This window comes from Kogia breviceps, chromosome 9, assembly GCF_026419965.1.
Source record: "Kogia breviceps isolate mKogBre1 chromosome 9, mKogBre1 haplotype 1, whole genome shotgun sequence".
Lineage (NCBI taxonomy): Eukaryota > Metazoa > Chordata > Mammalia > Artiodactyla > Physeteridae > Kogia > Kogia breviceps.
Window position 1 is genome coordinate 40,804,827 of NC_081318.1, and position 25,087 is coordinate 40,829,913.

A 25,087-nucleotide genomic window follows, 5' to 3' on the forward strand; every position below is an offset into this window, starting at 1 on the left:
GTAAACACATTAGAGAAGTTTACTAGCTGTGAAAGGTGGTCTTTTGAGAATCTTAAAGTTCTTTTGAGAATCTTAAAGTTCTCATACTCTTCCTGTAGTCTGTATTATAAAATAATAGCTTTGGGGAATATAAAATCATAATGTTACTTTATTTCTTCATGTCATTTATTTTTCACCCCCTGAGTTCCAGGTGTATCTGGAGGCACAGAGGGTGTTGATATCTGTACTCCTCACCCCTACTTTCACTGGGGAGTCATTGGGCTAAAAACAGTTGAGCTGGTAACTGTCAGTTGTCATGGTCCTTTTGCATTTTATCTTGTACAATGATGGAGAGAGAATGAGGAGAAGGGGACAGTGGGACAGCAGAAAGGGAGAAATTCGTTTTGATGGGGGAGGAGCAGTAAGTGTCAATTTGTCATGAAACCAAATTATTTAGCTTTTAAGAAAGCAGTCATTATGATGATATAATAACAGCATTTTAGTGTGAATTGTCAACAGACAGTAATAACTTTTAATGAGGCCTCTAAAATAAAACCTTCATGGTACCCATGTGTTTGGGTTACTGTGATCCATTATTCTAACCTTTATTTTACTTCCCTCTTACATTGTGATTTATTATGTTTGAGGCTTTAGTGATTAATTCCTTAGGGAATGTATTTTAGAGCTTAAACGACTATTTTAACTTTTAACACTTCTAATTTAAGTGTTTTCCTGTTTGCTAAATTTGAGAGAGATGAGAAGAATTTATTTTAACCAGAAGAAATGGGAAGAATGGGGGAAAGAGTGTTTCATTGAGTGTTTCATTGAATAAAAAGGAGAGTAACCAGTGAGTGAAAAGTTGCCAGTTGCATTGCGTTGACAAGTGTGATTTGTGTGAGTCCCTTAAGAATGTAACAGGAGCATAATAAGAACAGAAAAGCCACAGATCCTGTGGGTGAAGGAGTAGCCTGGAAATGGAAGGGAATGGCTATTAGTATATGATGAAATTACTGTCTCAAAGAAACACAAGAGTTCTTACCATATATGTTGAAATTGTCTGCCCCTGAAAGCTGAAACTCAGAAGAATCATTCCAGAAACACCAGACAGAATAATTCTTTGAAGCTGTTTCCTTTGTAAGATTGCTTATTACTGAGTTAGAGAACTAGGATATAAATAGTGGTCTGTAATAAGCTGGTGAACAATCATTGTTGACTCCATGCGTTTCTGACTATTCTTCTGTAATAGTACTATTCCAGGTACTTTTGGTCCTCGGTGTCTGGTGTTTCTTAAATGAGCTCCCGATTTACTTGATTTGCTCACTTCTCTACTTCTTTGCTCTGCTTACCATGAGTTGTGTCCCGCTTGGGTTTTCAGATAGCAAGTTTTGTCAACAAGTCAGCCATAGACGTCTCCATCCTGCAGCGGTCCTTGGCCATTCTGGAGTCCATGGTGCTCAACAGCCATGACCTCTACCAGAAGGTGGCACAGGAAATCACTATTGGCCAACTCATTCCCCATCTTCAAGGGTAAGCAAGATTGACTCCACCACAGTGGGAAGGGAAAGTGCTTCAGGTGGACAGCCACCATAACCCGCTGGGAAAGGTTTCATATTGGTTTGACTAATATACAGAAAAAGAATCTTGATTTGGTATGTAATCAAACCATGTCCCATGCTTGTCCCCCATCACACTGACATGGCACAGTTACTTGCCCCTGGGTGCCCCCCTTGCCTGCTCTTACGACTGCTCTGCCCCCAGTGCCTTGGTAGGCACTCAGTTCTGATCAATGTTGGTAGATATCGGTAGAGTTTGACTTTTAATAAGACACAATAGGACAATTTGTTCTCTTAAGTTCTCAACAGTGTCTTTATCCTTAATCATATAAAATAGTGCTTTCTGTGATATAATGAGAATTTTCATACTTAATTAGGAATTTTTAAAACCAGGCTTCTTTCTTAGGCTCCAGGTGATTACAATGACCTCTGATTGGTGTATTCTATAATACACGAATTTTTTTAAGAGGCTTGAGCTGTGAGACAGCTGCCCTAGCAGCCTTCGGTCTTTGGGGATCTCTCCTTCTCTCTATGCTTAGGTAACTAGTAAGGTTGCCTCTGATGATACAAGCCTGAGAAGGAATCCCTTGTACGATGCCACTTTATCAATTAAAGTATTTGGATTGCAGGTGGCAAGAAGCATCCTGAGCTAGGACAGGGAGTTTATTGAAAGGATACTGGCGCACTTCATAGAACCGAGGAATGACTTAAGTAGCTAAGCCTTGGGAAGGACAGAAACTATGGCCTCCTTGGAGTCCTCACAACAGGCCTTTTCTCTAGTGTACTGGCGGGCAGTCATGTGACTTGGCTCCCAGTAACTGCTGCCCCTGGTCTCTCAGGTCACATTGGCAAATTTTCAAGAATAAACCTGATTGGCCTGTTTGGGTTGGGGATGTAGGATGGGGATGCGAGGGAGTATTCAGTAGTTCTCAATATACCAAAAATGTTGACTGTGTTTATAATATAAACTACCAAAGTGCATTAGAGGTTTCCTTCACATGGAGGGGGGATGGTGACTAGAATGTAAAATGTTAAGTCGCACAGTCTATGGATTGTGTCCTCAGGGAAAATTAACACCGGCTCTAAAATGATGATTTTGTGTGAAATCTCTATGGAAATAATACCAGTTTCACATGTCCCTGAATGTGAGCTGTATCAACTTAAAAGTCTGTATCTTTTCTCTTAATCTCGAGGGCATCACTGTGCATTTATAGAGCGCTTTGCCAAGTGGAGAGTTTCTCATTTGCCAAGTTGCTGTACTAAAGATTTTATATGCATTACCTCATTTTATCCTAAAGGCAGCTCCTTGAAATAAGAGTGTTTTTACCCAGTGTTACAGATGAGGAAACTGTGTAGGGACACCCCGTGAACTTGTCCAAGGCCACACAGCCAGCCTGTGGGGTACTGGGCTTAGAATTTCATCCTGCCAAAGGCTGTGTTCTAAGCTCTGCCTCTTCCTAAATTATCTCTAAATGTAGCCTATAGGCCTCTGGTCCTTAGCCTTGGGTTCTTCTTATTTACTGTTTACCATGCAGCTAACATTAGATCTTGGCTTCATTTGAAATTTCTGATTTCACTCCTGTGAAAAGCAAATTTGTAAACATAAAAACCTATTCTTTTGTTACTTAAAAGTTTCTATTTGGTAGATAGCTAGTGGGAAGCAGCTGCATAGCACAGGGAGATCAGCTCCGTGCTTTGTGACTACCTAGGGGTGGGAGGGAGACACAAGAGGGAGGGGATATGGGGATATATTGTACATATATAGCTGATTCATTTTGTTGTACAGCAGAAACTAGCACAACATTGTAAAGCAATTATACCCCAATAAAGATGTTAAATTTTAAAAATTTGTATTTGAGAAGTAGATTTTTAGAATATGTAATAGTATTGCCATGGCAACAAAATAGTTTCCTTTATCATAAGCCCAGGAATGTAGGGATACCCAGGACTATTCCCAGGTATACTTCATGCATCAGACAGAAAATCACATATACACACACACACACACACACATACACACATACATCCCCTGGTCCATGTTTTTGACTCTAATAGAGGAGAAGCGTAGAGAGCCAGCTGGCCACCTGTATGTCTGGGTGATCTCCACTGAGCGTGTTTTGTCTGGCTAGCAATAGTAATTGTCCCCTCACTGTGTTTCCAGCCTCGTGATGGTCGAAATATTTTTTCTGTGCTGAATGCGTTTTCTAGGTCCTGGCTCTCTCTCTCACAATTTTGGGGGGAGATAATCATGAGCTTTATCATGGTCTAACTCAGGGGTAACCTCTTCTGACTTTCTGTATTACTGTGTGTCTTTACAGGACAGATCAAGAAATCCAAACCTATACCATTGCAGTGATTAATGCACTTTTCCTGAAGGCTCCTGATGAGAAGAGGCAGGTAAGTTGTACTTGTTTTGTCTTGAAGACTGTGCCCAGTTGTGCTGGTAACTTTTGGTGCAGAGAGAGCCTTCCCCTTCCCATCCCAGGAACTCCTGTGGGGCTCCTTGCTGCTCAGTGGTTTTCCTGGACAGCCTGGGATCATTCACAGATCCAGTGGGAACTAGGTGGAGATGGGCAAGCCCGTGTCGGATGAGGAAAGTTAGGACTGTTCCAGCGGTAGAGCCCTTTCATCACATGAAACCCAACATAGAAGCCCAGAACAAAAAGATGAAATAAAGATGAAACTCTGCCTCTGTGGTGGATGCAGAGTTAGAAGCCCCTGTGATCTTCTGTCATTTCATTGGATACTCACTGGGTCCAGGGAGGGATTGTCCCCATTTGCCTGATGAGAAAACGTAGACCCTGAGAGTTGTCACGCTTTCCCCAGGGAGGTGTGAGATGGGAAGGTGAGAAGGCAGGACAGGGAAGGTGAAAATTGCTACACAGGTTGAGATAACTGTTCATCTGTGAGAGGGGCTCTTTGCTTGGTGATACTTCTGCTTCTATGTGTGGATGTGGCCAGGAGGACTGAGCAATTCATTTCCCCTCCTGTGTGCAAACAAGAGGAGGGAACCCCTGAAATGGACCTCCGTGAAATCTACCCTTTGATATTGGTTCTTCTTCAACTAGGGAAAGGACTATTATAAAGTGGTTGTAGAAGAAGTGGGTTTTTGCATGTCTTAGAATTCAGTTCACACCTCAGAATCCATTCCTGGTTTTTTTTTTTTCCATCAACATAACATACTTGTTACCTTGGTCACAATTTACTTCATTTACAAACTGGATGGAAATATGAGATTTTTCAGCCTTTAGAAAGTGTACTGGGGAGCTTGATGACAGTTACCAATAAATTGTTTTAGAAGAATTTAGAGAGCTAGCATGCTACTGAACACTGTGTCAAGAATTTTATTTTTTTACTTTATTCTTTCATTGCCAAGGATTTTAAATCTCAGTGGCTAAATGTGAAGGTTTCTGGTTTGTTTTCCATTTAGGATTGTTTGCTCATTTCTAGGGGCTATGTATACACAATAAGTAGAGTGGCTTTATAGTTTCCTGTGCTTTTGGTTTGGTGTTGGCTGGAGCCAGGAGGTGCCTGTCCTTCCCATGCCTATGCTCCAGGCTGGATTTTTAAGGGTGGCTTTGCAGATCTTAAGTGGGATCATGGGTAGGGCCGCTCCTTTTATATTTATATCTAAATACTGGGCTCATGATAATTCCCATCATCCTAGCAAATTGCCTGTGAATGTTCACAAGCTTGACATGGGCAGCACATGCATAAGCCTGACATGAGCATTGAGAAGCTTGATCCTTCAACTGGCCAGGCCCCTGATGACTGCTTGTAGAGTGGGGTCAAGAGCCAGGCCAGAACGCTGATCAGACCTCTTGAGACTGTCTTTTTTCCTGTGGCTGGATTAGAGGAAATGAAAGCTCATGCTCACCCCAAGTGCTACGATTTCACTTGGATCTCTGCATCTAGACACGAGTAAGATGCATACACCTTGCATCTTTCTGTTACACTGAAACTACTATTAATCTGTTGAATTGGAATTGAATGACCATGGAAAAATAGGGAATTAGATGCCAATCTATACTGACTCCAGGACAATGATAACAATGAAAACATAATGGGATACCATTATATTAGGAATACCATTAACATTAGGTTTGGATTCTGCTAATCAAATCTTTTTTTTATTTTTGAAAAATTAGGCTCCATGAGACCAACATGGTACAGTTTGGCTGTATATTGCTATATTAATAATAAATCACAAAGGGTAGTCTAATAACATTAAACCATTTAAGAAAACAATTCAACTAAGAAAGATAGGGTGTATATCAACCAGCAGAAAATCCAAAGTATTATATGACCAATTTAGTCTTTGAAATAAAAATGACGATACTTGTCGATAGAAAATTAACTTGGACTTTATAAACTATGTTGAATTTAAGGTGAATCAGTGATTATTGTTGGTCAAGAAAAGGAATATTTTGATTTTTAATTTTTAAAGTACATTTTAGTGAGTTAAGAGAGAGTTGGCTCAAAATTATTTCGAGTTCGTAATGAAGAAAAGTTTATTTGTTGTTAATTTCTGAACATCAGTGGAGGCCTTTAAAGCAGAAGATCAAGCTAGTTGGTGACATCTTGCTGTATATTATATATTGTTATTGGCTTATGTTTTGAAAGATTGAAAGGTCTGAATTTTTTTGGCAAATAGGAAAATTTCCCAAAGCCTATCACCAATGATAATATTTGAGGGTTTGCCATGCACCAATGCCATGTTCAGTGTCTTATGTCATTTCATTTAATTGCCATGTCTATAGAAAGTCTTATTATTTCCATTTTATAAATGAGGAAATTGAGAGTCAAAGGAAGTAGAGAGCTTGACCGATTGCTGAGCTGATAAGAGTCAAAGCTAGAATCCCAACCTCCTTCTTGCTCTTATCTGCAAAGCATCCCACTAAATGCCAGTCAAGGAGACATCACCTGCAGAATGGCCTTGTATTTGCCTGGTAAAGAACTTCCTGACACCTGAAAGACATCAAGCCCATTTTCTTATGAAGGTTTAGATGATGTTATCATTTTTTAGCAATAAAGTATTTTAAAATTAAGGTATGTACATTGTTTTCTTAGACAAAATGTATTGCATACTTAATAGACACAACATAGTGTAAACATAACTTTTATGTGCACTGGGACACCAAAATATTAGTGTGACTCACTTGATTGTGGTATTTGCTGTATTGTGGTGGTCTGTAACCAAACTTGCAATATCTCTGAGGTATGCCTGTATCCATATCCATATTCATATCTATATATATACTTTTATATCATCCTAATGGTATAAAATATTCTCCATAGATTCTCAAGTTCACTCAAACCATTCCTTAATATGGGGCAAAAAAAAAAAAAAATCCATGGTGTGGACAAGGATTTTTCTGTTTTCTCTCTGATCAAGTTCCTGTTCCTTTAGGAGGGTAGCCGGATGTTTTATGAAACATTCATTGCCTACTCTGTGCCAACCATTGTGCTGTGGCTGGGAATGCAGAGATGAAAAGGACAGTCTTTGTGCCCTTGAGAAGACCACACTCTTATGCAGAAGATAAATTTTATAAACTGATCATTATAATAATTGCTGTAGTAGATGTTGGAAATATACTGTCCCTTCTAACTTATTTTAAAAAATTTTAAGTTGATAGGCTGACATAGGCACAGAGAATTTTTTTCTTTTTTTTTGTTTGTGCGTCAATAAAGCAATAATTTCATTTTTATTAAATAAAAGGAATTATAAAAGAACGTTGGGCCTTTTGTTTTCATCTGATCCAAGAAGAAAAAAGATGGACCTTTCTGTTTTGATCAGGAAGAAAGCATGGCTTTCTGTGACCCATGGAAGGGCAGTTCCTTCTGGATGGCCATTTAACTTATTTCCGATGATGTCCTCGTCCTTGCCTTCTTGTTTTCAAGAGGTTGGAAGAGGACTTAGTATTGGATTTTGTTTTTGTTGTCGTTTTAAAAAATTTTTTATTTAGTATTGGATTTTGTTTTTGTTGTCGTTTTTAAAAAAATTTTATTGGAGTATAGTTAATTTACAATGTTGGGTTACTTTCTGCTACACAGCAAAGTGAATCAGTTATACGTATACCCGTATCCACTCCTCTTTTTTTAGATTCTTTTCCCATATAGGTCATTACAGAGTATTGAGTAGAGTTTCCTGTGCTATACAGTAGGTCCTTATTAGTTATCTATTTTATATATAGTAATATAGTATTGGATTTTGACTTTGATGCCATCTAGCCCTTTTAGATCACCTTAGCGTATATGTGTGCTTTTCTCTTCAATGCAGCGGGTCAGCAGGGGCGTTAAAATTAAGCTGTCATGTCTAACAGAGTACTCTGAATTTCCATTCCTTCTTCTCTCCTGCTGGCTTTCCTTTCTGTGGTGGCGATGGCCGTTAGGTTGGTGTAGAGAGCAGTGTTGACATCCTTGATTGTCCTCTGACTGTAAGTCCCCACGTTCCCTTTGTCAGCACAAAGTGGGCCTTGAACTCCCATTCTTCCCCCGTCCAGCCCTGCCTGTGCGCCCCCTCGTACTTCCTCCCTGTGTTCTGAGTTCTCCTTGCTATCTCCAAGTTTATTTTGACCTGGATCGAATTCATCGTTGTGTTTTTAAATCATAGCTTAGTTTCTTCTCTACTCATTAAGAGTAGTGACACTAAAAATACCCCCCCACACCAGAAAACAACATTCAAGTGACTTCCTGAATATGAGCAGTATTTTTCCTTTGGGATGTTTGTACCAAGATTGTGTTCAACTATTTCATTTCCCCTTAGTATCTGTTCGACAATATTCAGAAAGGGCATCTGTGAATCATTTCATTTAATAAAAGCACCTGCAAATCCTCTATGCCAGTCAGGCAGGCCAAAGCACAAAGCACAGCCTGCAGAATTGAGGCCCAGGAATGCTGAGTGTGGCCCCAAGGGCTTTGCATCTGCCCAGATGTTTGTCCTTTGCTAAAACTTCACTCAGTTCGTTTGCATAGACTATTAAGCCCTGGGGTATGTACTACTCACTCTTTGGTTTTGCACAGATTAAGACGAGATGGCTTTTAGAAGTCTTAGACCTTTAAAGTGATGGCTCTCTAGTATTGGAATCTCCTCTGTGCAGGCGTTATGTTGCCTTGTAGTAAAAACTCTGTACATATACAGTCTAATAAAAGCTGATGAGCCATTCCAGTGGGGAGCCATTGCTTTCATTTGGAGTGTTTGACTTTTATTCAGCACTTACCTTTTCCTGGAAGGAGGAAATTCCCAAGAAAACAAAGAAAAAAAAAAGAAATTTGCAGGTGCCAGATTTCCTTCCTTTGCTGTTGGCTACTGCTTTGTTATCTAAACAACATTCAAAAAGTAATTTGAATACTTCTGTCCACTTGAGTCCTTTCTTTGGTAAGAAATACTGCTGATATCCAGTTTTGAAGCACACCCCAGGATAAAGTCATCTGGGGCTATGTGGAAATGTATCTTTCTAACCAAAGCTTTTCTGTCCGTGTGTTTTTCTTCCACAGGAGATGGCGAATATTTTGGCTCAGAAGCAACTGCGTTCCATCATCTTAACAGTGAGTACCTATGTGCTGTGACCATCTTGTTGGGAAGGAATGGTCTGGTGTATTTATTCATCTCCTCTTTTGGCTTGGTTTTGTGATTTGTTCTGTGACTTGCTTCTGTGGTGAAGCAGTAGTAACTAGAAAGGAGGAAAAAGTGTGCTTTTGGAAATGGAATAAATAGAACTTTCCCACAGGAATGGCCTCATGATTGGAGGGAGAGTGTCTCTGGAACTGCTCTAGAGAGAAACGCATTCTGTCAGGAAGGGTTGGAAATCTCTCTCGGTGGGGCAGGTTTATTATACTCACTGAAGCTTTAGCTTTGCGTTTAAGGACATCAGGGGCTCCCTGACTTTAAAAATTCCACCAGTATGAGCTTATACTGTTTTTAGTGAGGAAACTAGCTGGAAACATATCAGACTCTGAGAGAAGTCCTGAAATTTCGACCATCATTTTCCTGGGCCCCTTTCCTAGAGAAAGGCAGGAAAGACAGACGTGAAACCCACTCATTAACGGTGATGGGAAAAAGACCTGAAACCTCAGTGGAAAAGAAGCTCTACATGTTACGTTGTGAATGTTTAGAAATAAATCATATAGCAAGATTTCCTGAGGCCTTATCTGCTACTTGACTTTTAACCAAAGGCTGAAAGAAGCATGTGTGATTGATTCTTATGCTTACCAAAAAAAAAAAAAAAAGTGCTAGTGTAATTCTGACAAGAAGTTCTGCAAGCTTACAGTTACACACACACACACACACACACACACACACACACACACACACACTCCAATACAATGAAGCCTTTAAAAATTAAAAACCTTATGAGGGCAAAGAAAATAAATATTCTAGAACCCAAAGCCAATAATAATGACTACAATTTGTCATCAAGTTTCATGTTAAACTTCCTGGCTGTTAAGGATAAAGAGAAACCATATGAGTGTAATTTTCACTGTTTGATAAAACAGGTACCCCAGTTCTTCGGGGGATGACATATTTTGCCCCCTGGAACTGGAATCTGAAATGGGTATTGTTAGAACATTCTAATAGATTCTTGGTCCAAGAATGGCTTTTTAGAAATCACAGAGGGATTCATAATACGGTTATTTTTTATACTGGCTCTCAATAAAGGTGGAAGCAGTGATTTTATTTATTTATTTATTTATTTTTGGCTGCATTGGGTCTTCGTTGTGGTGCGTGGGCTTCTCATTGCGGTGGCTTCTCTTGTTGTGGAGCACAGGCTCTAGGCGTGTGGGCTTCAGTAGTTGCAGCACACGGGCTCAGTAGTTGTGGCTCACGGGCTCTAGAGTGCAGGCTCAGTAGTTATGGTGCATGGACTTAGTTGTTCCGCGGCATGTGGGATCTTCCCAGAGGAGGGCTCGAACCCATGTCCCCTGCATTGGCAGGCAGGTTCTTAACCACTGCGCCACCAGGGAAGCCCCCTGAAGCAGTGATTTTAAAACATAGTGCAGTGAAGGTGTTTGTGCAGGGAGGGTGAGTGGAGAGATGAAGGAGTAGAAACTTGGAATTAAGGTCTTGGCCTGTTGTTGGTATCGCCTTGGTAAGGCAGTTGGAGTTAGAATACCCAGAGTTGGGGTGGGTGGAATGACTGTAGCCATCATGTCTCAAAGATCAGTTTGTTTCAATGGGACTTTTCATATGAGATTTTGATGGCTGGAAGTTCAAGGTTGGTATTCTCTGGCAATAACTTGGAGTGCAGATACTTTTGAGTTGCTAATAAAATAGATACCCATATGCTCTAGTACCCATACACTTCGGATGCTCCACATATACTACGAATTAACATTCTATTGGGAAGATTGGAAGATAGGAGGTTTGATTCTCCCCCCATCCCCTTGCCTGGCTTCCCAGCCCCCAACCTCCATAACTTTGGTTCAGCCACTTCCTTCTATTCCTCATTCTTCACCCCACACCTCCTTCTTCAATTGCTTATTTTGACATGGTGCTCAGAGCTGGCTGAGGAGTCCAGGTGCATGTCAGGTTGGGGGGCACCCAGAGAAAGTTCTTTGAGAAAGCAAGATGTGGTTGGATCTGGCACATTCAAAATAACTCATGTGAACAGGTGTTTCACCACTTTGACTGGTTGGTTGGCAGTTTTAAGGCACAACGGTGGTCTCTGACAAATCAGATGTATATTAGACCCAAATGCTGCCTCCCGTTTCAAACCCAACCCTGGTGTGGGCGAAGGCCCCCATATCTGTCTCCTGCCACTCCTTTTTTATTTGCTCCATTTTGGTTCTGTTTCAAAGGGGAAGGGTCATTTGAAAAAAAAAATTAATTGTTAACAGGTGAGTAAAAAGTAATATACATAAATTTACTCACTGCATGGTGGTAACAGTAGTTACTGTACAGTTTCCACGGTGAATTAACTACGAACCTGATAGGCACTTTGCTTTTGTGTGATGCTTTTAAAACTTTTCCCCGTTGACAAGTGGAATCACTTGCCAGAGACAGTTGCAGGGTTAAGATGATGGCAAAATTGCTTACAATACATATGCACCATTTATTTCTCTACTGCAGGCGAGGAATGCTTCTGTTGTAGAAATCCACAGTTTTTCTCAAGGTGCTCTCATTTCAGGCACACCTTCTCTTGATTTATATGGATGTAATCACCACCGAATTTCCACTTCCTTCCCCACCTCCACTCTTCACTGCACACAGTAGGTCTTTTCTCCACTTCTGGCCTAAAGATCAGGAACCTTACTGGGCCCTGAGATGTAAAGGAATGCTCCAGGGTCACCTGTGTGCTCTTCTTTCTCCTGAAGGGTGGCTCCACCCACTTACATCCCCCATGCTCCCAAATAAGGACTTCTGAGGTTCTGCTTGGCATCATGACGGGGGGTAACTTAGGTTATTTGCTTTTTCTTTCTTCCTTTGTTTTAAAAAATTTCACTTGTGAACCATCTCTCTAGCATGTCATCCGAGCTCAGCGGGCCATCAACAATGAAATGGCACACCAGCTGTACGTGCTGCAGGTGCTAACCTTTAACCTTTTGGAAGACAGGATGATGACCAAGATGGATCCTCAGGACCAGGTGAGTGCTCGTTAGACAATGGTAAAAGCACATGAGGGAAAGAGTGTCATTAAAAGTCTTTTCTTGGGCTACTTGGAAACCAGGAGGTTTTAGATGATGATGATAATATTATTTTATTATCATCTCAGAACTTAGGGGAATGGATTTAAAATTTAGATGAATCTAGGATCAGAGAATAAAATAACTGAATTATTTCATTATGCATCAAACACATGCATATTCTTTCTTTATTGGATAAGAAAGCTTGACGTCACATGGCTGCAGACATTGGCCCTTGGCCCCACTACTTTCAACGGCGATAGCTTTGGAGTCAAGTTACCAGAACACATAGCCACTTGGTAGCTCTGTGTGAGATTGATTCTGCAGGCTGAAGGAGTAATTTCCGTTCTCCAGTGATCAGTGCCACGGGTGGAGGTCCCAGGTTACATCTGATTTCTGGGCTTACATCTTTGTCAGTTGTCTCTTTGCTGTAATTCTGTCTAGGTCTCTGGTTGTTGTGCATGAAAAGTTAAGTCTCAATCCAAAATGCTTTGGGGGAACTTTACTGTGTGAGGACGGAGTGAGAGGAAACAGCTGGGAGCCCTGCTGTAGCACATTTTCAACTTAAATAGCGCTGCAGCTTTGGAAAGGAAAACACTCATTATTGGCACGTGAGGGTCTGATCTCTAGCAGATGTGGATGCACATGCAAAGTGTGTAGCCACCGCAGCACTTCATTCGTGGCATGAGGCCATGAGATTAGGAATGATGGAGAGGCTTCAAGCAGCTGTCTAACATGCCCCACTCTTTTGGCAAGACCAAGTGCGATCATCCCAGAGAGATGCGACTGTCTTACTACTTCTAGTACGAAAGGCAATGTGTCTTACGGTGAAACAGCCCTCCCTGCTTGGAAACTGTCTCCTTTTATCTAAAAGATATATTTTTTCTTATTGTGGTTAAATATGCCTCACAGAAAATTTACCATTTTAGCCATTTTTTAAGGTTTGTTTCTATGAAGTCACTTCTCAGTGGAGTTAGGGATCACTTGTCACTTACATATTGTTCATAAACCTTACGTGCCTCTTGCTTTATTTCTGACAGTACAGGACTCCCAGGTCCTCTATTTTTTTTTTTTTTTTCCAATCACAAGCCTTCCATCATATTTGGGGCTCTCATTTAGAACTTCATGAGGCAATTCATATCAGTGCTCCAAGTGGCTTGGCTGTGAGGGTAATTGTGGAATAAAGCCAGGGCTGACCAGCAGGGAGAGTGGAAGGAGGAAAAGAAGTATACAGAGCTGTAACTTAGGACCTTGGTTGCTTTTTATCTGTTTTTTCTTTTGCCTGTATGCAGTGATTCATTTAGACCCTGGGGAACGAGGGAGTAGATGTAATGTCACACAGTGAAAGCAGCTCTCTCTCCCCCTCCCATTTTTTCTCCCTAACCCCTTCAGGCTCAGCGGGACATTATATTTGAACTTCGAAGAATTGCTTTTGATGCAGAGTCTGAACCAAATAACAGCAGCGGCAGCATGGAGAAGCGCAAGTCCATGTACACCCGGGATTATAAAAAACTTGGCTTCATTGTAAGTAAGCCATCTCCAGTAAGTTCTCCTTCCAGCATCCCGGGGCCTGACCTCAGCCACATAACTGATGTCTCCTCCAAGCGTGTGGTCCTCTTGTGCCTTACAGAATAGTTTCCACATTTTCCAGATGTTTAGCTGGTTTAAACAAGATCACATGAAAATCTCTTCTGGCTGCAGTGAAATGGAATAACTTGCACAAGTGTGACTAATACTGAGTTTGTTTATTCAGTTCTGATTAAGTGCAACCAAGAGTAGTTAGCCCGGAAAGCATCTAGACTTCATTAAATCTACTTCACAAGAGGCTTAAGGTTCTATTTGAATTAAATGGGTGATGGCAACTGTGGGATGGATCTTATTATTGGGCTAGTGATTGGATTATTCACATACATCGATTTCATATCAAAATCAAATTGAGTCTCCTGAAATTTAATCACAATCTGCTTTATGCAATTTATATTTTCCTAAAAGTTTTGTCTTGCTACGGATACTGATATCTCCTAGATTTTCTTTTTATTCAGTTTGCAAATCAGAACACAGCTTGTCCTGAATATAAACTGTTGTTTTTGTTTCTACTTCTGGTCTATTCTTGCTTTTATCACCATCACGTTTCTATATGACCTTTGGCTAATTAATCTCAAATTCTGCAGGTGTAAATTTGGGTTTCTTTTTTACCTCCTTCATAAGCATCATAAATGAGATTTCTGCCTTCAGTGATTAGAAATCACCAGGCATTACTTTTTTTTAAATTTTTTCACACACACACATTGTATTTTATTTTTACAAGAGATAAACTGACACCAAGCATTGTAAATGGATGACCACAACAAAAGCAACAATGATTGCAATTACCAAACACGAAACACACTCATACTATGTCATAATACTGACATTCAGTCCAGTGATCCTCCACTGTAACAGCTCCTTTACTTTGCAGTGAAAATCGATTTGTATATTTTTGCCTCTGAGTCCTTCTGGGATTTTTTTTTTTTAATGCAAACAGAAAGTCACAAAAATTATAATCATTCTCATCAGTTCACTCAGTCCCATGTGATTAATTTTTTTTATCTTGATCTTTTGTTAGCACTTTTATGAATTCATCAGTTTTCCATTAGAGTTCTGAAAATACTTATTCATTCAGTTCAGCAGTATAGTCAGTTACCAGAAACCTGTACATGTCAGTCTTTTCCATGAATTCCTTGAAGATGAAACCCTTTTATAGGAACATTTTTGCAAAATCATCAGAGTACACCCAGAACTGTCTGTAAATGGCAAAAGACTTAAAAATGACCATGGTTAAAGATTTGTTGAAAGTTCATAATAATGCAATTGACAAGGAAATTTAGTTATTTCTGAGATACACATTTTAAAGTAATAACTAGAATTGACTTATAGCATTATACCAGAACATACAAGATTTTTAGAAATTTCATGTAATGTCTGAAACATTTATATTAACATATTTTCATACAAATAACCCAAAGAAAGTTTAGTATTAGTTGTTTTTGTTTGTGTGTTTGTTTATACTGCAGGTTCATTGATTAGCTCTAGTAGTTTTCTGGTTGCATTTTTAGGATTCTCGATGTATAGTATCATGTCATCTGCAAACAGTGACAATTTTACTTTTTCTTTTCGAATTTGTATTCCTTTTATTTCTTTCTCTTGTCTGATTGCCGTGGCTAGAACTTCCAAAACTGTTTTGAATAATAGTGGCAAGAGTGGACATCCTTGTCTTGTTCCTGATCTTAGAGGAAATGCTTTCAGTTTTTCACCATTGAGAATGATGTTTGCTGTGGGTTTGTTGTATATGGCCTTTATTATGTTGAGGTAGGTAACCTCTGTGCCCACTTTCTGGAGAGTTTTTATCATAAATGGGTGTTGAATTTTGTCAAAAGCTTTTTCTGCATCTATTGAGATGATCATATGGTTTTTATTCTTCAATTTGTTAATATGGTGTATCACATTGATTCATTTGCATGTATTGAAGAATCCTTGCATCCCTGGGATAATTCCCATGTGATCATGGTGTATGATCCTTTTTTTTTTTTTTTTTTTTTTTTTTTTTTTTTTTTTTTTTTTTTGTGGTACACGGGCCTCTCACTGTTGTGGCCTCTCCCGTTGCGGAGCGCAGGCTCCGGACGCTCAGGCTCAGCGGCCATGGCTCACGGACCTAGCCGCTCCGCGGCATGTGGGATCTTCCCGGACCGGGACACGAACCCGCGTCCCCTGCATCGGCAGGCGGGCTCTCAACCACTGCGCCACCAGGGAAGCCCAGTATGATCCTTTTAATGTGTTGTTGGATTCTGTTTGCTAGTATTTTGTTGAGATTTTTGCATCTATATTCATGAGTAATATTGGTCTGTAATTTTCTTTTTTTGTAGTGTCTTTGTCTGGTTTTGGTATCAGGGTGATGGTGGCCTCATAGAATGAGTTTGGGAGTGTTCCTTCTTCTGAAATATTTTGTAAGAGTTTGAGAAGGATGGGTGTTAGCTCTTCTCTAAATGTTTGATAGAATTCACCTGTGATGCCATCTGGTCCTGGTCTTTTGTTTGTTGGAAGATTTTTTTTTTTTTTTTTTGCGGTACGCGGGCCTCTCACTGTCGTGGCCTCTCCCGTTGCGGAGCGCAGGCTCCGGACGCACAGGCTCAGCGGCCACGGCTCACGGGCCCAGCCGCTCCGCGGCATGTGGGATCTTCCCGGACCGGGGCACGAACCCGTGTCCCCTGCATTGGCAGGCGGACTCTCAACCACTGTGCCACCAGGGAAGCCCTGGAAGATTTTTAATCACAGTTTCAATTTCATTACTTGTGATTGGTCTGTTCATATTTTCTGTTTCTTCCTGGTTCAGTCTTGGAAGGTTATACCTTTCTAAGAATTTGTCCATTTCTTCCAGGTTATCCATTTTATCGGCATAGAGTTGCTTGTAGTAGTCTCTTAGAATGCTTTGTATTTCCGTGGTGTCTGTTGTAACTTCTCCTTTTTCATTTCTAATTTTATTGATTTGAGTCCTCTCCTTTTTCTTGATGAGTCTGGCTAATGGTTTATCAATTTTGTTTATGTTCTCAAAGAACCAGCTTTTAGTTTTATTGATCTTTGCTATTGTTTTCTTTGTTTCTATTTCATTTATTTCTGCTCTGATCTTTATGATTTCTTTCCTTCTGCTAACTTTGGGTTTTGTTTGTTCTTTCTCTAGTTCCTTTAGGTGTAAGGTTAGATTGTTTACTTTGGATTTTTTTTTCCTGAGGTAGGCTTGTATAGCTGTAAACTTCCCTCTTAGAACTGCTTTTGCTGCGTCCCATAGGTTTTGGATCGGCGTGTTTTCATTGTCATTTGTCTCTAGGTATTTTTTGATTTCCTCTTTGATTTCTTCAGTGATCTCTTGGTTATTTAGTAACATATTGTTTAGCCTCCATGTGTTTGTGTTTTTTATGTTTTTTTCCCTGTAATTCATTTCTAATCTCATAGTGTTGTGGTCAGAAGAGATGCTTGATATGATTTCAATTTTCTTAAATTTACTGAGGCTTGATTTGTGACCCAAGATGTGATGTATCCTGGAGAATGTTCCATGCGCACTTGAGAAGAAAATGTAATCTGCTGCTTTTGGATGGAATGTTCTATAAATATCAATCTGGTCTGTAGTGTCATTTAAAGCTTCTGTTTCCTTATTTATTTTCATTTTGGATGATCTGTCCATTGGTATAAGTGAGGTGTTATTTTGGATGATCTGTCCATTGCTGTAAGTGAGGTGTTAAAGTCCCCCACTATTATTGTGTTACTGTCGATTTCCTCTTTTATAGCTGTTAGCAGTTGCCTTATGTATTGAGGTTCTCCTATGTTGGGTGCATATGTATTTATAATTGTTATATCTTCTTCTTGGATTGATCCCTTGATCATTATGTGGTGTCCTTCCTTGTCTCTTGTAACATTCTTTATTTTAAAGTCTATTTTATCTGATATGAGTATAGCTACTCCAGCTTTCTTTTGATTTCCATTTGCAGGGAATATCTTTTTCCATCCCCTCACTTTCAGTCTGTATGTGTCCCTAGGTCTGAAGTGGGTCTCTTGTAGACAGCATATACATGGGTCTTGTTTTTGTATCCATTCAGCAAGCCTGTGTCTTTTGGTTGGAGCATTTAATCCATTCACGTTTAAGGTAATTATCGATATGTGTGTTCCTATGACCATTTTCTTAATTGTTTTGGGTTTGTTTTTGTAGGTCCTTTTCTTCTCCTGTGTTTCCCACTTAGAGAAGTTCTTTTAGCATTTGTTGTAGAGCTGATTTGGTGGTGCTGAATTCTCTTAGCTTTTGCTTGTCTGTAAAGCTTTTGATTTCTCCATCGAATCTGAATGAGATCCTTGCTGGGTAGCGTAATCTTAGTTGTAGGTTCTTCCCTTTCATCACTTTTAGTATATCATGCCACTCCCTTCTGGCTTGTAGAGTTTCTGCTGAGAAATCAGCTGTTAACCTTATGGGAGTTCCCTTGTATGTTGTCATTTTTCCCTTGCTGCTTTCAATAATTTTTCTTTGTCTTTAATTTTTACCAATTTGATTACTATTTGTCTCGGCATGTTTCTCCTTGGGTTTATCCTGTATGCGACTCGCTGCGCTTCCTGGACTTGGGTGGCTATTTCCTTTCCCATGTTAGGGAAGTTTTTGACTATAATCTCTTCAAATATTTTCTCCGGTCCTTTTTCTCTCTCTTCTTCTGGAACCCCTATAATGCGAATGTTGTTGTGTTTGATGTTGTCCCAGAGGTCTCTTAGGCTCTCTTCATATCTCTTCATTCCTTTTTCTTTATTCAGTTCCGCAGCAGTGAATTCCACCATTCTGTCTTCCAGGTCACTTATCCATTCTTCTTCCTCAGTTATTCTGCTATTGATTCCTTGAGTATAGTTTTCATTTCAGTTATTGTATCGTTCATCTCTGTTTGTTCTGTAATTCTTCTAGGTCTTTGTTAAACATTTCTTGCATCTTCTTGATCTTTGCTGCCATTGTTTTTCCGAGGTCCTGGATCATCTTCACTATCATTGTTCTGAATTCTTTTTCTGGAAGGTTGCCTATCCTCCACTTCATTTAGTTGTTTTTCTGGGGTTTTATCTTTTTCCTTCATCTGGTACATAGCCCTCTGCCTTTTCATCTTGTTTGTCTTTCTGTGAATGTGGTTTTTGTTCCACAGGCTGCAGGATTGTAGTTCTTGCTTCTGCTGTTTGCCCTCTGGTGGATGATGCTATCCAAGAGGCTTGATGGGAGGGAGTGGTGGTGGGTAGAGCTGACTGTTGCTCTGGTGGGCAGAGCTCAGTAAAACTTTAATCCACTTGACTGTTGATGGGTGGGGCTGGGTTCCCTCCCTGTTGGTTGTTTGGCCTGAGGCAACCCAACACTGGAGCCTACCTGGGCTCTTTGGTGGGGCTAATGACAGACTCTGGGAGGGCTCACGCCAAGGAGTACTTCCCAGAACTTCTGCTGCCAGCATCCTTGTCCCCATGGTGAGCCACAGCCACCCCCCCACCTCTGCAGGAGACTCTCCAACACTAGCAGGTAGGTCTGGTTTAGTCTCCCCTGGGGTCACTGCTTCTTCCCCTGGGTCCTGATGCACACACTACTTTTGTGTGTGCCCTCCAAGAGTGAAGTCTCTGTTTCCCCCAGTCCTGTCAAAGTCCTACAGTCAATTCCCACTAGCCTTCAAAGTCTTGATTCTCTAGGAATTCCTCCTCCCGTTGCAGGACCCCCAGGTTGGAAAGCCTGACATGGGGCTCAGAACCTTCACTCCAGTGGGTGGACTTCTGTGGTATAAGTGTTCTCCAGTCTGTGAGTCACCCACCCAGCAGTTATGGGATTTGATTTTACTGTGACTGCACCCCTCCTACCATCTCACTGTGGCTTCTCCTTTGTCTTTGGATGTGGGGTCTCTTTTTTGGTGAGTTCCGGTGTCTTCCTGTCGATGATTGTCCAGCAGCTAGTTATGATTCTGGTGTTCTCGCAAGAGGGAATGAGAGCACATCCTTCCACTCCGCCATCTTGGTTCCTCCAACCCAGGCATTATTTTATAACTGCAAATACTCTTTTCTTGAATTCACACATACACACATATTAATATTTATTTATACACATTGGTATCCATGCCTTATTGTTATTTGGGAAACCTTGTCTTTCATGGGAATTGTCTTCGAAAATGTTTCCACATCAGTTACATTGGTTGTTTATCATTACTGAAGAGTTTTTATTATTTGGATGTACTACAGTTTATTTAACCAAGCTCTTTTACTGAGTGTTGAAGTGTTTTGAAATTACCAATAAGTCCATAATTAATATCTTTGCCACCCAGTATTTATGTACATCCATGATCATGTTATTAGGATAAATCAGTGGAACTGGCTGGCATTTCCATGGTATATAATTTTAAAGCTTTTAATATCAATTTGCTTTCCACAAACATTGAATAATTTCCACTTTAACCAGTGGCAGATCAGAGTAACTGTTTTATAAACCTCTCCAATGTTTATTAAACTAAAAAAAAAAAACCTAGTAATTTGATGTTATTCCTTTTATACTGGTAGTCTTAACATGTCTTTTCTAATAAGAATACTTGTGAAGCATTGTATTTAGCTTTGCAACTTGCTTTACAGAGGTATTATGACATCATTTTTATACTGTCATATCCCAAATTTTGACTTTGACATTCCATTTGATCTTTTAGCTGAATCTATTTTTCTATATTTTAGCAAAAAGTTTTTAGCAAAAATCTCTTACCCTCAAATCATATCAAAATGGCCAGGGAATGGGCTTCCCTGGTGGCGCAGTTGTTGAGGATCTGCCTGCCGATGCAGGGGACACGGGTTTGTGCCCCGGTCCAGGAAGATCCCATATGCCGCGGAGCGGCTGGGCCCGTGAGCCATGGCCACTGAGCCTGTGCGTCCAGAGCCTGTGCTCCGCAACGGGAGAGGCCACAACAGTGAGAGGCCTGCGTACCCCCCTCCAAAAAAACAAACAAAAAAACGGCCAGGGAAGAGACCAAGGTGTGTACATTTCACAATGCTTCCCCTTGATCCTGATATTCTGTCCTGGTGGAGAGCCTGGTTGTAGGGTACACCTGAGTTACTGCCACTTCATTTTTACTTGGATTTTACTTGGATCCATTTTACTTGTAGTTCTAGTGCATTTGAACTATGTAGAAAATGGAAAATTATCTCTTTATGAGTACTGATCCCTGGACTTGAAGTGTCTTTACCCCAGGTCCTAGTAGTTTTTGTTGGGGGCAGTTGGATCCCAGAATGCACGGTGTTATTTCCTTTCCTAGGCATGTGTATGAGGGATGGAGGAGAGAGGGAAGTTGGGGAAAGACCACTTGGTGGGACCTGGATTATCCCAGGTTCTTACAGGTCCCTAGGAAGGATATACATAATGGGGGTGGGAGGTATGAAGCACCTCCTTTTATTTTCATGCTCTGGTCCTGTGTGAAATCGCTGCGATATCCCATGAGCCAAACTGAGTGATTTTTGTCAATGGAGCTCCATCTGTCTTAACATGATTGTTAATTCCTTCCACAGTTTGCTATTAGGTTATATCCTACTGTCTTAGTTTTCAGTGTCAGATGAGTGTTGTGCTTCATGAGTACTTTATTAAAAACAATGCATTTTTAAGCTGAAAGTTAATTTGATGTGGTTTTAAGGCCTTTAGTACTTATGTGGCCTCCACTCTAAGGACTTGAAAAGTCATTTTAGAAAAAGCAAAGGCCTTGAACAGAAAATAACCAAAGGAGAGTGTCGATGTCCTTAGTTTTTACCCTGTTCTTTTTTTTTTTTTTTTTGGTACGCAGGCCTCTCACTGTTGTGGCCTCTCCCTTTGCGGAGCACAGGCTCCGGGCGTGCAGGCTTAGCGGCCATGGCTCATGGGCCCAGCCGCTCCGCGGCATGCGGGATCTTCCTGGACCGGGGCACGAACCCGTGTCCCTTGCATCGGCAGGTGGACTCTCAACCACTGTGCCACCAGGGAAGCCCCCCGTTCTTTTTTGAGTTTTCAATTTTAGTCCTTTCAGTGAAACTTCTTCCAGGCTACGATCTTGTATCAGAGAATGGAGAAATTGGAAAGACTAGTCAGTAATGATTTCTAATGCTAGAAATGAGGCAGCTGCTTTCACAAGCAGAGATTTTCACTTTTGACTAACCCTTAGTCACCAGAAAGAGACAAGCTGCAGTGATGGAAACACATGTTCATTGTGCCACCTAGAGGCCATTGTGCAAAGCGCTGAAAGCTGGTTGAGGACCTCAAGTGTCTGGCCACGAAAGCTCTGGATGCTGGAAGCTGCCCTGGTGAAAGATTCTCTCTGTTCTTCCAGAGGAGGAATAATCTTGCCCGTTAACTCCTTACTGACCTCCTTCCTGTTACCTCCTTCAGAAGCAATTTGAGATTTGGAAAACCTTTTGGATCTTCTTGAAGGAAACTTCAATTCACATAAGATTGCTATTTCTTATTTCATGTCTCCAGAGTAGGCAGTGCCCAGGAAGTGTGAAGTGACAACTTTTTGGAGTTGAGTGGGCCTAGAGTTTAATGCCCTCCTGCCTACTTCCAAGCCATTTACTGATAATAAGCCATTTATTAATAACTGGCCACTGGGACATTTATTTAACCTATTTGGGTGTCAGCTTCCTCAGTGTGAAACTGGGCAGGCGCTCTTCTATTTTGCGGCTGTTTCAGGGCCCTGTGAGACCATCTGTGGGCAGCTGGCATTCTGCCGGGCACGGCGGATGCACCCAGCAGACAGCACTTCCCTTCCTTGCTTTTTGGAGAGCAAGGAAATCATAGTCAGCTTTTCAAGTTTTCCAAAGTAGAAGGGCCATTGCTCCAACAAGGCAAGAAGAACAGTTTGTTACAGGATAATAAAGCACAACACCTTTGAGAAGACACATGGGCCTCACATTTCTTCTCGGCACAGCATCCCAACAGAGCAGATTTTTCTGGTGAAATCATTCTAAAATTTCAGTCTGAAGTGGCTATATATGGCTTCTATGTTTAGTCCTAACACGGAAAAGCACTTGCTTTTAAAGCAAAGCTGCTTATTCTTCTGAGATCTCTTAGTTAATGGTTTCTTAGTTGCAAAATGGACATGCCTTTGTAGGTTTCCCCGGTAGGAGGAAGGGGTCATTGTCTGAGTTAATACTAATCTCATTGGAATGTCTAAGGAGGGGCATGTGTACTTCTCAAGGTGATAGAAGGCAGATTCTTATTTTTAGAATGATTTTATTTTGAAAATGGGGGAAATGCCTGTATACCAACGATGCCCTGTTGATTATAATGACCAGAAGCTGTGCAACGCGGTTTTCATACTCTGTGAAGAGTTGAATTCCTGGCCAGAGACCCTTCAGGATGTAGCTATCTTGATGTTGAATTGACAGCTTCTCTATTTGTGGATTTTACCTTTGTCCAGTCTATTGGACAAACATTAAAAAAGAGATGTCTGTAGTTCATTTTTCTGAGCCCTCTTGGACCAAGGCCGACGTTAAAATTGGACAAAGCTGGGGTTTTTTCCGAGTTCCTTTTTTTTTTTTTTCTTTAGCTTGACTGGGGCTACAATAAGCACAGTTTAAAAAAGAAACTGCTTCTGAACAATATAATGTACTTTAATATGAAACGTTTTGATAAACATTTCCCTTAACATTTTCAGATTGTCCTAAAAGAAAAAGGTGACTAAAATGTAAAGGTGGAAAAAGGTAATGGGCAAAATATTATTTCAGAATTAAGACTCTTTTTTTTTTAAACCATAATCAGCTAGTTTGGGTTTTTAAAAAAATTTTTGTTTTAATACATGGTGCTTCTGATTTTTTTTTTTTTTTGGAGATGTTGGGGATAGGAGTTTATTTATTTTTGCTGTGTTGGGTCTTCGTTTCTGTGCGAGGGCTTTCTCTAGTTGTGGCAAGTGGGGGCCACTCTTCGTCGTGGTGCGCGGGCCTCTCTTGTTGCAGAGCACAGGCTCCAGACGCGCAGGCTCAGTAGTTGTGGCTCACGGGCCTAGTTGCTCCGCGGCATGTGGGATCTTCCCAGACCAGGGCTCGAACCCGTGTCCCCTGCATTAGCAGGCAAATTCTCAACCACTGCACCACCAGGGAAGCCCAAGACTCTTTGAAAATGTAGGTTTTATTGTATTCAGGTATGGTAAGGCCAACAGTGTCCCTGGAGATGGTTGCTGTTGAAAAGACAGTTTGTTATTCATAGTTCCCAAGAGGAGGGAGCATGTCACATCACACAGGGACACAAGGGAAGCCCCAGGGTTGGTCAGGAGGCTCAGGGAGCAAGGGGAAAACACAGGCAACAGCCTTTGTTGTGATTTCCACGGGAAAACCGAGGCACAGAAGGTAAGTAGGTTCAGAATTGGCTACTTTTAATAATCTCCTTGGGTTCTGGAGCCTACCTGCTACCCCTGGTTGTCTGGTACCTGGCCCTGTGGTCATTAGGGCAGGAGGATGGTGGCCCATAGTACAAAAGCCCGCTAAAGGAGGTTGTTGGGGAATAGGACCTGGATTGGTTGGTTTGCATATGAAAGGCAGGCTGCTTATCTCTAGGAAGTAGGTCACCCTGCAAAGGGCAGTCCCTCTAATGTCAGTAAGGACCTAAGATACCAAAGCATCAGAAAGTACAAAAAATGAAAAAAAAACATGATTAATACAGATTTATGTTCAAATTTTTAAAGGATTTTTTTAACCTTCTTAGGTGATAGAAGACAATTATGCATAGTTGCACAAGTATATAATTCTACATAATTACATATGCAGTGCTTGGTGTCATTTTAATATATTTTTTAAATACAGATGGCAGGGAATGAAATGAGATGCATATTTATATATCTCTTCCTCCATCTCCATCTCCAGCCCTGTTCCCATATCACAGAAGAAAGCATCTTAGTCTAAATGCTACTAGAATTCAACAGCTACTAGGAGAGTGTGACACTGGGATTAAGCTTGTCCAGGGCTGTTCCTGACTCCGTCACTCACAGGCTGAGTGATTCTGAGAAGGTACTTGACATCGTCATGAATCAGTTTTCTTGTCTTAAAAATGGGGCATGTTAGTTGTTTCTATCAATAGGTTTGTTGTGTGGATTAAATGAGTAGATATAAATCATACAGAACGGTGCCTGGTCATAGCAAGCAAACTATGAATTTGGAGGCTGTTATGATGATGTTACAACCACTATTAATATTATTATTGGAATGTCGCCCAGTGTCCCATGACACTGTGACACACAGTGATGGGAGAATGTGAGAGTTGTAAGTTGTCCCAGGAAGATAGGGAGAAAGTGCATGGTTCAAAGTTGCAGTGAAAGCTGAAGGAATAATGCGTGCTTGGGAAACTGCAAGTAGTTTGTCATGGCCAGTGTTTATGTTGCCTGGGGACAGAGAAGTAGAGTTTAACTGCAAGC

At 40.8% G+C, this 25,087-nt stretch overlaps 1 protein-coding gene across 9 annotated transcripts in view; it reads left to right on the forward strand.

Annotated features, from left to right (window-relative positions):
* Positions 1-25,087, forward strand: part of ELMO1 (engulfment and cell motility 1) — an 803,227-nt gene that overhangs the window by 418,932 nt on the left and 359,208 nt on the right. For 6 of the 9 annotated variants that reach the window (XM_067042328.1, XM_067042327.1, XM_059073634.2 and 3 more), the window contains 6 exons: positions 1,355-1,506; positions 3,851-3,929; positions 7,925-7,969; positions 9,030-9,080; positions 11,994-12,116; positions 13,548-13,679. In XM_067042328.1, coding sequence (XP_066898429.1) covers positions 1,355-1,506; positions 3,851-3,929; positions 7,925-7,969; positions 9,030-9,080; positions 11,994-12,116; positions 13,548-13,679 — 582 coding nt within the window. The remainder of the gene's footprint in view (positions 1-1,354; positions 1,507-3,850; positions 3,930-7,924; positions 7,970-9,029; positions 9,081-11,993; positions 12,117-13,547; positions 13,680-25,087) is intronic. The other 3 variants (XM_067042330.1, XM_059073643.2, XM_067042329.1) reach the window with 1 other exon arrangement.